Source organism: Danio rerio, chromosome 11, assembly GCF_052040795.2.
Source record: "Danio rerio strain M-AB ecotype USA chromosome 11, GRCz13ab, whole genome shotgun sequence".
In the NCBI taxonomy this organism is placed as follows: domain Eukaryota; kingdom Metazoa; phylum Chordata; class Actinopteri; order Cypriniformes; family Danionidae; genus Danio; species Danio rerio.
In genome coordinates this window covers 33,279,031-33,292,525 of record NC_141031.1, presented here as the reverse complement: position 1 = coordinate 33,292,525, position 13,495 = coordinate 33,279,031, and the positions used below count along the sequence as shown (strand labels likewise).

General features: G+C 35.4%; 1 protein-coding gene and 1 long non-coding RNA gene across 17 annotated transcripts in view; both read left to right on the top strand.

Annotated features, from left to right (window-relative positions):
* Positions 1–2,924: 2,924 nt before the first annotated feature.
* Positions 2,925–13,495, top strand: part of LOC147834847 (uncharacterized) — a 337,793-nt gene continuing 327,222 nt past the window's right edge. Inside the window, exon 1 of the long non-coding RNA XR_015502736.1 lies at positions 2,925–2,968. This is a non-coding gene — a long non-coding RNA (uncharacterized LOC147834847). The remainder of the gene's footprint in view (positions 2,969–13,495) is intronic.
* The window catches only part of map4k3a (mitogen-activated protein kinase kinase kinase kinase 3a), a 143,498-nt gene continuing 134,817 nt past the window's right edge, over positions 4,815–13,495 (top strand). For 15 of the 16 annotated variants that reach the window (XR_015502728.1, XR_015502725.1, XR_015502729.1 and 12 more), the window contains exon 1: positions 4,815–5,094. Coding sequence is in view for 9 of the 16 variants with exons in the window: in XM_087273890.1 (XP_087130016.1) it covers positions 4,999–5,094 (96 nt within the window). In the remaining 7 variants the exon portion in view is untranslated. The remainder of the gene's footprint in view (positions 5,095–13,495) is intronic. The other variant, XM_087273892.1, reaches the window with a different exon arrangement.

Genomic DNA, 13,495 nt, shown 5'->3' with positions numbered 1-13,495 from the left:
GGCTAGCCAAGCATAAATGCAGCAGAAGACCGTTATGCAAAGAGGGGGAAACAATTTATGTACTTAGACTTTGAAATATACTAAATAAAGGTTTAGCAGTATATTATCGTGCACTAAGGTAATTATTGGGCAGTGTCTGATTTAATAAATATCTATTAATATCTAACTTAGATTCATGTATTTTCTAAAATTTAAAGTTTGATTATTTTTATATGTTGAATTCACGTCAATGTTCACACATGAATTATTAAATTTTATTTCACAGATATGATGTTTGGGTATTTTTTTCTTCTCACAGATATGGTATTTGGGTAATTAAAAAAAAATTGTAAGAAAATAGCAAGGTCAAAATATGATTTATATAGGCTCTATACATTTTATTAAATGAAATGTACAAAAAATTTAACAACTATTTCGAGACTAATCAACAATTGAGTACAAATAACTTCGATATAAACAAAACTGTTATTTCATATTTGCATATGAACATGTTTTAAAGGGCACCTATTTTACCCCTTTTTCAAAGTCTTTTGTGTCTTCAGAATGTCTCTGTAAAGTTTCAGCTCAAAGTACTCATCAAATTATTCATTATACCTTTAAGAATATTGGAGTTTTCTGCTCTGAACACAATGTTGCTGTTTTTGTTGCCTGTGCCTTTAATGCTGGTTCTCCCCGCCCAACCTTCCCACGTGACTGTCAGAGTGTGCCTCAGTCTCCGGCTGTGTCAGATAACCAGATAACCAGTTATTAATTATTTGATGTATCTGTTGTGGAGTTTATTCAAGCCTTTCTGCAATGATGAGTCAGACACAATGTCATTACAATGTTCATGCACAAACACACACACACACACACACACCGAACACACAGCGCACGTTTAACTTTGCATGGGAGGGAGTTGGATCCTATTTTAATGTAAGAAATTTTTTAAAAAGAGACTTATTGTCCATCTATCTATCTATCTATCTATCTATCTATCTATCTATCTATCTATCTATCTATCTATCTATCTATCTATCTATCTATCTATCTATCTATCTATCTATCTATCTATCTATCTATCTATCTATCTATCTATCTATCTATCTATCTATCTATCTATCTATCTATCTATCTATATCTGTCTGTCTATCACAAACAGACATACAAAAATAGAGGAGCAGAAAATTGCAAAAATGATGGTGATTGCATAAAACCCTGAACAATAGATAGGAAAACAGGTCTAGAATAGCCTGGAAATAATACGTCTCTGAACAGGCCAATTGTATGTGCGTTGGTTGCTTGATAACTGCCGTCATGCTGAGACCTTGATCTGTGCCAGTGCATGCTTTAATAATCAGTCAATAAATTGCATCCTGGATGTGTGCCTGGCATTTGAGAAATAAATTAGACTGAATAGTCCTGGCTCATAAAACCTTCATAACAACCACATGGTGTAAGTACAAATGTGTTCAGAAGCTCACTATTGGCACACACTCCTCTGTGATTCGGAAATAAATAGCGCTGAATCACAATCCTGTCTGAGCTGAAGGAGAAGAAGATGGAGGAAGAAATATGAGACTGTTTTGTAAGTCACAAACCACATGGAGAATCCTGACAACTGTTAATTTGTCAACTGTCAGTGATTTGTCACATATTTGGACAAATATATGTGAGAAAACAGAGCTGAAACTGCCTTATGTGACTCCTAAAATGAAAAAAAAAAAATGCAAAGAGGATTCATTTAAAAAACCACAAAGCAGCACTGTTAGAATGACAGACAAGACAATAATTGACTCTACAAAATATTAAAATGTGAAACAGCAACAACATGTGCTCTAACAGTGAGGGAACATTTCTGTACAAAAACTGAACCACAATTACCCTGAAAACAGCCTTAAAAAACAATTCAACAAAACCTTAAGCCCAGGTCTATAATATCTGTTACTGTTATCCCCTACTGCGTCATGGTGGTGCAGTGGGCAGCATGATTGCCCCACAGCAAGAAGGTCACTGGTTCGAGCCCCAGCTGGGTCAGTTGGCATTTCTGTGTGCAGTTTGCATGCTCTCCCCGTGTTCGCGTGGGTTTCCTCCAGGTGCTCTGGTTTCCCCCACAAGACATGCACTAAAGGTGAACTGAATAATCTAAATTGGCCATAGTGTTAGAGTTAGAGCGTGTATGAGTGTCTCCCAGTGTTGGGTTACAGCTGGAAGGGCATCCTGCGAAATAACATAAAGGCATTTCCTTCTGCTGTGACGACCCCTGAATAATAAAGGGACTAAGCTGAAAAGAAAATGAATAAATGAATTAATCCCCTATAAATCTATTCTATCTATGCCAAATTCTTGGTTTCAGTTTTATTTTATTATGCAAAACTTCTTGAAGTCATCTTATGAGTTCAACTTCTTGCAGAAAAGTTAATCAGTGTTAAAGCTAAACTTCTGCTTTTTTAATGTTACATGAAATACTGCTTCATGTTATTTGTTTATTTAAATTTAAATACAAGAAAAAAAAATTTTTTTTTTTGAGTAGCAAATCAGCATATAAAGATTTTCAAAGGATCGTGTGACTGAAGTAATCATGCAAAATAAATAAATGAATAAATAAATAAATAAATAAAGCTTTGGAATTCAATTCCTCCTAATCTTTATGATTTAGACTCTTTCACAATTTAAATTCAAACTCAAAACACATCTGTTTAGAATAACTTATTCTCTTTAACCCAACTACATTTTTAAAGTTTGTATTGTATTCTGTAGTTTTTTTTATTGTTTCTGATTGTTCTAGCTGTCCTGTACGGTGACCTTGAGTGTCATGAAAGCCGCTTTTAAATAAAATGCATTATTATTATTATTATTATTATTATTATTATTAAAAAGAAAAAAAGGTATACAGTTAAAGTCAGAATTATTAGCCCCCACTCTGAATTTTTCTTTCTTTCTTAAATATTTCCCAAATGATGTTTAACAAAGCAAGGAAATTTTCACAGTATGTCTGATAATATTTTTTTCTGGAGAAATCTTATTTGTTTTATTTTCGGCTAAACATGGCAGAAATTATTAGCCGCTTTAAGCTATATTTTTCGATAGTCTACTGAACACACCATAATTTTACAATAACTTTCCTAATTGCCTAATATATATAATAATATGCCTAATATATATATATATATATATATATATATATATATATATATATATATATATATATATATATATATATATATATACATATATATATATATATATATATATATATACACACAGTTAAAGTCAGAATTATTATTCCCACTGTTTATTTTTTCCCACAATTTCTGTTTAATGGAGCAAAGATTTTTCAACACATTTCTAAACATAATAGTTTTAATAACTCATTTCTAATAACTGATTTATTTTATCTTTGCCATGATGACAGTAAATAATATTTGACTAGATATTTTTCAAGACACTTCTATACAGCTTACAGTGACATTTAAAGGCTTAACTAGGGTAATTAGGTTAACTAGACAGGTTAGGGTAATTAGGCTGGTTATTTTATTATGATGGTTTGTTTTGTTGACTATATCGAAAGAAAATACCCTTATTTGAAATACCATTAAAAGCTGCTTTTATTCTAGCCGCAATAAAACAAACAAGACTTTATTTAGAATAAAAAAATATTATCAGGCATACTGTGAAAATTCCCTTGCTCTGTTAAACATCATTTGGGAAATATTTAAAAAAGAAAACAAAAAATTGAAATTGGGGCTAATGATTCTGACATTCTATATATATTCTATATATATATTCTATATATATATTCTATATATATATATATATATATATATATATATATATATATATATATATATATATATATATATATATATATATATATATATATATATATCCTCAGAAATTTTAATCGTTAAGTAAAAGCATTACAAACCACCAACTATTTCCATTAAAACCAATAAATGCCAATGGTTTCTATTGTATTCTGGGACAAATTTGGGATTTGTTATTTTACATGTCACCTAATTATTTTCTAACAGTTGTCCATATAGGGAACATGCATTTTCACATTTAAATTAATGCAATTCTCATTATAGCTATTAAAACCATTACAAAATATTTTTTTTCAGCAGCAACGGCATTTATGTAATATCCAAAACAGATTAATATTTAAGTTACATTTTTTATTTATTTATGCAAATTAGGATTTCATAAAATACTCTTTCAAGCATTAAATAATAATGCCATCTTTAGCAGTCAAATTTTGCATTCCCATTTTAATCTTACATATTTAACTCACCTTATTTAGTAAAATATTTTACATTAAATATTTAGTTTTTAATATTATTACTATCATCATCATCATCATTATTATCATGATGATCATCATTATTATTATTATTGTTATTATTATTATTATTATTATTATTATTATTGGAAGCAGCCAAAGACATCAATAGTAGGAACAAAACATGCTATGGAAGTCAGTGGCTCCAACGTTCTTCAGAATAACTTCCTTTGTGTTCAGCAGAAGACAGAAACTCAAACTGGTTTGTAAGAAGTGAAAATAATGATGTCAGAATCTTCATTTGTGGGTGAACTATCCCTTTAAAGCTAAAAAAAACTATCCATAACAAACAAAATATCAAACCATGTCACTGTCAACATATAGTCAAGCTTTAGTATAAGAAAACTAACACACTTTTGAGAACATTTCAGACAAGGTTAGTATATAAAATTGGCTAAACACAGGTTATCTGCTGTTTTATATGCGTGGTCATCTGACCCACCCATCCTCCTCCTCCTGCTCCTTCTTCATCCTCCCATTCCAAACATTCTCCACTCTACGAGCTCTGCGCATGCGCAGTGGAACTCACGGGAAGCCATGTTAAAGTTACAGACAAGTACTGAGACTGAGATTCCCTTCTGACGCCGTATGTTTGTTTTTTTGCTCTTTTCTCATTTCGTTCGCGTCAGGGACCCCAGCAAATCTAACACTGACTGTCAGAGGTAGGAGTCCCCACGATGAACTCTAGTTTCGATCTGTCTAGGCGAAATCCGCAAGAGGATTTCGAGCTTATCCAGAGGATAGGCAGCGGGACCTACGGGGATGTTTACAAGGTAAAAATGTGTTTTCTATAAACAGAGCCCGTCTTTTGGACAGTGCTGTCCACATTTAAAGGGCTGATTCCTTAGAATAACACCAGTGTAAGGTATATTGGAGTTTAAATGCTGTAGATATGCAGTCATAAATTGTACTTCTCTGAACTGGACAAGCTGGGACACTGATCACTTAAAGGTGCACTCAGTCATTTTTTTGCTAATTAAAAATTTTGCCACTCAGTTAAATGATTAGCAATGTGGAGGAATATATTTCAAATGATGCACATTCGTGTGATATAAATGCTAAAGAGCTATCAGTCTTTTAGTAAATGCTGTTTTATTCTACATGGAGCAGGTCCCTCATGGGCACCGCCATGTTGACATCACATGACCAAACCTGTCATGCCGTTTTTAGGCTACTGTAAATGCACATTAAACCAAATCAGTTTGATTCATTAATTATGTACAAAATGGTGTGGTGAATCCGATAATTATATCAATGTCTGTGGTGTGAAACAGAGGAAAACATAGACCAAAAGAAATAAAACTAAAGTTAAACAAACTGCTATTTACTGTGAAGGGACTAAACTTGGTAAACGTAATTCATGCATCCAGGCCAGTGGGTTGTCAGTTTGAAGATCTAAATCACTAATGGTCAAAACCGAATAACGCTGAGAATGACTAAATTCCTACTTCAATACTAAATACACACCCATACCTATAGGAAACGTGAACTGAGTATGTCTGATTGCATCATATTCATAAACTGATAGGCCTATAGTACTTATGACCTACTTCCTACGAGATTCAGAAATGCACTTTTATTGGACACTTTATCCAGAGGCCACAGGAGAAAATTACAGAAATAGTTTATTTTAGTTAAGATGATGCATTCGATCGCATGGCAGTTACAAAAAGGCGAGTGTAAAGGCTAAAGCAAGCACAGAACATTCCAATTTGTTTTTTAATGGGAAACCAAATAGGGTTGTCTTGATACTGGAATTGGATACCAATTGGTACTGAAATTTTAAAAACGTCCATATCCCGCTAACGTTTGAGCACTGTGGAACACGTTCTTATTTGCCATTGTGTTCATGTGATCAACAGAAATGACTGTGATTGGCCAAGTCAATCAAAGTCACGTCGATCAGCTGATTTGTCTATTAGCTGACATACGAGTGATCCGCTAATGAATCGCAGCTTTAAAATACTCCAGTGTCCCTTTATCTGTGGTCACATGCAATAAACAGCGGCGAGTTCGGTAAACTGATGACCTTCTCAGCCAATCACAGTCATTTCTGTTGATCATGTGAACACAATGGCAAATCAGAGCTGTTTAAGAACATGCTCCACATGGTTTAAATGTTCACGGGAAATGGAAACTTCAGTACTGATTGGTATCTAATTTGAGTATTGTGACAACTCCTAAACCAAATATTAATATTCTGGGAACTTTCTCTCTACCTCCGGCTCCTATATTTATTGGTAGCCAATTACAAATTTTCCCAAAGCAATGCAGCGCGGGTGTTTTTTTGTAATAACCTAAAGAAAACCTTGAAGAGAATGTTTTGGAAATGTTCTCCTAGAGGAAAAGTTTTATTATGTCAAGAAAACTTTATTGGCTAGCCAAAGAATAACATTCTATGAATGTTGTGGGAACCAAAAGTGTTAGCTGGCTAGTACATCCACATTTTGTTTGTACACAGTTTTAGTGCAGGATTTTTTTTGTTACCAAACCATCCTGAACTTTAACCCCACTTAAAGGGACACCCAATCCTAAAATGAAAGTTCTTTCATCATTATAGGCCATAATTTTTTTTCTTAAACTATTTTCATTCTTGAAAAAGAAAGCATAATGTTTGGATGGAAGATAGTCTTGTTCATCATTCCCCTTTTCCCCCCTAAACAACAACAGAAGTGAAAGTTTGTTTCAGGCTTTCATTCATTTTGAACAAATGATGACTAAATGACAAACTTTCAATTTAGGAAACATGACAGCAGCATCAAAAGACTGATTTGTCAATCTCTGTAAACATTATGTGGTTATATGAAACACTCATCGACAGCTATTCCCTGCACATTCATTCGCTTCTTCTTTTGCATCATTTCACGTCAACATATTGAATTTATTCCCAGTTTCTTGCACCTCAGAGCGAGCTCATCCAAATGACATTGTGTGGTTTTGCTGCAGTGTCACTCCCATGAGTTGTTGCAAAAATTGTGCAAGACGTGAGAAATATTTGAAGAAGGCCTTGTTATATCACTGCCTAAGTTTGTGATTGTGACTGAAACTAAGCAACAAGCACTTCTGAAAGATGAGTTTTTCATGACAGCTGGCCGGTTGATCGGTAGTGCTGTTGCCTTTAGAGTGGTTGACTTGGAAGATGTTTACAAGTGGTGTGAAATGTGCTGGATTATCTGCAGCTTTATTTGAATGAGGCTTAAGCAGCAGGTCGGTGTCACCCTGCAAGACTTTCACCTGTCATTCAAGGATTGCAGATGGCCGTTTGTGTTTTTTACATTTTATGAAACCTAATGATTTATGTTTAGTCTGGATTATTCAAAAGCAATAGCCTTCATTTGTCTGGAGAATAACTGCAGTTTATCTGACTGAGCGTCTTATAGGATTATGTAAAAGATAAGCAAAACTCTATAAGCTGAATGGATGGATTTTAGATAACAGACTATGCTGGCTACTGTATGGTTTAACAGCATTGAGTGCAGTTGCAGGTAGTATTTACAGTCATTGGGTGTCTTTATTTAATAAGCAACAGTAATTATGAATGAAACTGAATGTTGGTGTCATTGAGAAACTCACATTGAATGACCACTGTTCTGAGTTCTGGCGGGGGATGTGGCCTCCTCTGTGTCTGTTGTTGTTAATTGTAATAATTTTTTTTATGTATCATCAATCAGTCCTTCATGATTAGATGTTACCAGAGTTTGTGTGCCTTTTCAGGCCAATTGCAACAACTGTTTTTAGCAAATTTTGCTTGTTTTGATTAAGTAGGTTATGAAGACATGAGTATAAAGGTGTACTCCCACTAGGCTATCTGAACTATCTGAACTAGGCTATGCATGGGTGGTTTGACAATTTTGAGTGTTCCGAATCGCACCCAGGCACGGTTCAGTTGGCCAGCCCTGGCCCGGTTGGTGTGTGGTTCGGTTGGGCTTTGGCGCAGTATGCTTTTAGTGTGAGTGCCAAGTGCGTTTGAGCGCAAAACTGAAAAAGCGAGGTCACTTTTAAAGGCCTGTTTCAGATGGAATTATTATTCATTCTTACTTTTCAATGAACGTGAACTATCATTAGTTTATTAATCATGCAAACTCCTCACTGCACTTCAACTGCACCTTCAGCAAACCTCCCGAAATTGTAATTGCATCAAAAGTAGTGGATCTGATCAGCAAAATATTTGACTGTGTGTCACTGCATCCCAAATGACTTAAAAATACAAAACAATATAACTAAAGCAATCTTCATTGTACTGAGCAAGAGAGCTTCTCTTTCTAACTGAACAGTTGCATCATCTGTGACAAACGTGCTCGGGCTCGGAAAGTAAAGATGCAGTGAGAGTGCAGGCTGAGGGGGGACAATCCCGCCGTGGCACGGTTCAGGGCAACTGTGTCTAGTGCGAGTACACCATAAATGTCACTTTTTTACTTAAAATAATGGTAAAGAAAAAATTGAGTTAAATGAAAATGTTTTTTTCTTGATTTGTAACTACGCGTTTTTCTGGTTGATTTTTAATACTTTTTCTTAAGTTTGTTGACTCTAGAGGTCATAATGATTTAATCATGTCCAACCAGAGACCTTTGCTTATTTCTAAGGAGATATTTGCTCACTACAATACTAACTTCTTGCAGAAAATGGCCTCAAAAATGGAAAATGTGGACAAAATGCTACCCGAGCAGTGCTTGCATGTTTGTTTTTGTTAGCTCAACTGTCAGAAATGGAATGCACTGAATTAAGGGATATCAGTCAGGGGAAGGTACCTCAAGGAGATTTTAGATTCTGAAGGCAGAATTTTAAAGCTTTCAGAAGCAGCCATTGATACAATTGTTTAACTTTTTTGAATTTCCATCAATTAAATGTTAAAAAGAAAATTATATTTTAAATTTGTTGTTTGTTAGTTTGAATAAAATTTGCCATCACAAAACCAAATGCATTTACTTTATTTAGCCACTCTCACAAGGTTACAAACCTTTAAATTGTACTTTAAAAAAAAATATATATATATATATATTTTGACAAATAGAAAACAGTAGAGGTGTTAACCTACAACTATCTCACTGTTCGGTCCGGTTACGATTATTATGTCATTATTATTGACGATTGACCCTAGAATTCAGATTTCATGTGCAGGAAAATGCCAATGGAACTTCTGCAAGTAAACAAACTGGCAGACACAAAATGTCACTTTTTGGAGCTACGACTGCGCTGGCTGATTCTATCCCTGCTCATAGTAAACTATATAGCTTGTATACATGACTTTAAACAAACTTTACATTTCGAGAATGAAGTGCGGCTGTGGCTGGAAAACAATGTTTTAATGCACTGCAAGCGGCGTAGACGCATTGTCACTTCAGGAGGAGGCGTGAATTAATTTAGCTAAACTTAGACATGGTCATCTTCCGGAAATATTACGTTATCAACGATCCATCAGGTAATGTTTTTCCCCCTTTCTCTCTCTCTGTTGGCAAAGCGATGTCAACAAATATTTCTTCCCCACATTCCATAATGCACAGCGCATCAGCCAAAAAGCAGCTGGATTAGTCAAAAAAGGTGCAGTACTTTTTGCGGTTGGGTGTTTTAGTTCGGATCATATCAGAGTTTGTTTGAAAGCGTACCGAGACCCTCTCTTTAAGGAGCTCTCTGTATGCTTTTTTGGTCCGCTTTTGGTCCGCACTCGAGTACTATTGCTACATTCACACCTGCCCGAACGAACCAGACCAAGAGGGAAAATGAGCACTAGTGCGATTCAACCGAACTAAATAAGGCAGGTGTGAAAGCTCCCTTATATGCCTATGATTGCTCACGCACAACATAAAAGGTGGCTATTGGCTCAACAGTCGGCGTGGCTCTGGTGCTGTTCAGCAAACAGTGACATAGACACTGATGTTAAACGACTGCGGCGATCACAGCTGATCCATTATAGACAGCGATGCGGTGAGGAAAACTCGCTCTGCGGACATGCTTGTGTCTGGATCCGCAAGTAACGTTATTGTTGTAACAGCCGAGAGAGGAGATAAAACGTTTCCTCACAAACACGCCAGCAGGTCAAAGCAGCCACAGCGAGTGAGAGAGAAGTTACAGCTTTTATTTTTTCCGAGCTATGAACTCTTCTGTCAGTGAAAGACTGTCCAGCAAACTCACAAGCAGGGAATTGTGCACAGTTCTGTGCTTTTTAAGTAGTTGGAGTGTTTTAATTACTCGCGGTTTCCACCCTTGCCATAGTAACTTACCGCTTTATAACGTTAATGTGATGAATGGCATCAGTACATAATAACGGGTTATGATTATTACTGAACCAATATTGAATTGTTCACGTCTGCATCGTGGTGCATCGAAGAAACAATTAATTTTGACATCCCTAGGAAACAGTTTAATCTGTAAATTGAAAGTTAACATGCTGCTAAACAACAGTGAACATCGTTCATTTTCATTGTAACAAAAAAATATATCGCAATTTTGCTAAAGAAAGTCAGTCATGCGGATTTGGATCATCATGAATGTTATTAAACTATAGCAGAATTATTATTCTTTTGGTGAATTCTCCTTTTAGTCTTTTACTCAAGCATATTTCATTCTAACCCAGAGCAGGACTTCAGGCTTAGCTCTGTTTACTGCTTTAAATACCACACCGTTTCCAACAGGTGTTTCATCCCGTTTGTTTGTCTACTGGGTCTGCTTGTTTTCCTTAACAGTAAATGTAATCCCGACATGCTCCTGATGGATTTTAAAGGCCCTGAAAGCATACAAAGATGTAAAGTATTGATTGAGCAAAGAAAGTAAGTATTGAACAAAAGCCTACTGCGTCAAGGGTAAGGATATGACTAATTACCCAGTTTGATCACTTTATATTGGCTTTGTGTCAAGCCTTGGTCGGGCTATTTTGATAGTTCTGTGGCTTCCTAGTATTCGAGTGGTTTGGTATTGATTCCATTTTTATGTCTACGGTCTGAGGAATCGCCAGTGTGCGAAGAGATATGCTTGTGTGAGAGTGAGAAAGCCGTTGGCGAACGAAACCGTGGTGTTGAAGCAGAATTCATGGATCTCTTTCAGGAGGTTGCTGTGGAAAGACGAGAGTGTGAGCAAATCTCTCTTTGTGCGTGTGTGTGTGTGTGTGTGTGTGTGTTTGTATGTGTTGTTTCTTTTTCCTGGCCTCCTATAGAGAAACAAATTTCTTTCTCTCGCAGGAAGTTTGGCTTCTCGCTGCACGAGTTTGCTCAGCTCAGCCTAAACAGTAGCTTTTTTTTTTCTTACTCTCCGCTGGTTGATTTCGGTCCAGACACTAAAATGCATCGGACAGAACAAAAAGGAAGATGTTAGATCATGTCAGCAGAACAAAATCTGTTTATTTCTGGCCCTGGAGGTTTGATTTCACTTACGTTTTGATGAATGAACAACTCTAACATTGGTGCGTGTACATCATTTGATGAAATCCAGTCATATTAGCTTACAGTTTTCCTTCTCCGAATGTTTTTGAAGTAGATTTTCTTGTCTTCGCCCTGAAGAACATTCATCCCAGGCCTCGGTTTGACCCGAGTGGAGGGGTTTATTGTGGATTAAAGTCACAATTCCTCCTTTATTCGCTTAATCTCTTTCATTCTTCACACCCAGGAAGTTTCATGTTCCCTTTTAAGACGAAAGCCACTCATCCTGTCACTTCTGATTGCGATAGTCACCTTCAATCATACAGATTACGCAGGAAGATGGTTCTCCAAGCGGCCTGGATCATGCGCTTGTGAAAACATTCTGACAGCATGAAATTCAAGATGATAGAGTTTCTGTGATACGTGTGCACTATGTGTGTAGAGTCCGCTGCATGTGCAGCCAATGTGAGGACGTTTCTGAATTGACTTTGTCGGGAAAAAATGATCATTAATTATTCAGCTGTTTCAACAACTGGGCACTGCTCCATCCTGTAATACTATCATGCTTCTGAGATTGGTATCGGCCAGTTTAGGGACATACTCGCAACCTCTGACTTTCAATAGTCCTATTTAAATATGCCTGGGTAAATAATAAGATATATCTGGAATTAACTGGAACAATCAGGTCTGATATTGATTATTGAATTGAAATGAATTGAACTGTGTACCCAAATCAAACAGTTCTCTTATTTAGCTTGCTGAAAACACTGTTTTTTGTTCGTTTGGAACAATTCTATAGGGCTGCACAATATATCGTTTTAACATCGATATTGCAATGTGATCATTCACAATGGTCACATCGCAGGATATTTAATGCTGAGTTTGTATTAAAATTTATCGTTTGCATGTTTTTGATGCCTGTAATTGTAAAATGATTTTAAAACAGTCAGGTTTAAGAACTTGTGCCGTTTGTGACCTTAACTACGATTCGTCTTATTGAATCATTTGCATCATTCAGTTACTGTACTCGAAAACTATTAGACTAGGTAAATGATAAAAAGCTTCATTTCAATTGTATGTTCTTCTTGATTTTATTTATAGATTGTTACGCATGAAAATACTCACAACCTATGCAAATACAGAAATGAACTGCAAACAGCACAGACCACAACAAAAACGCATCGGGGGACCCTGAAAGTTTTCAGATTGTTTATTAGATTTTAGGGAGATGCAAATAGTAAACATTAGTTCATCAATCTCTGACTAAACAGACACATGAAAATACTCACAACACACACAAATACTGAAACAAGCTGAAAGTAGCACAGACCACAACGAAAATTGATAACCCCAAAAATTTTATAGATTGTTTATTGGATTTTATGGAGATGCACTCCCACTGCAGAATCATCCCAATTGGTCTATCATTAAAAATTCTTTTCAAATAGAGATATTAAGTCATCTGGTGAAATTGTATTTCTATTGCAACATATATAGCAAAATAACGTGTCAAGATTCTTCCAATATTGTGCAGCCCTAGTTCTATCATTATGTTCTATCTTATCGTTATGTTATTATATATTGCAGTCTGTTGAATTGTGAAATATGCTATAACTACAAAATTCACTACATGTCAAATATAAGTGCACTATTTACGTGTTTGTGTTTAAGGAAGTGAAATTTACTAAATAAAAATGGAAAGGGTTGAGTGGAGCATATACTTAAACATATTTGTTTATTAACAGGTTCCGTATGATTTAAATATTTTTACTGTTTATTTTTGGATACTTTTTTTTATGGATTGATTATATCAGAATAACATTAT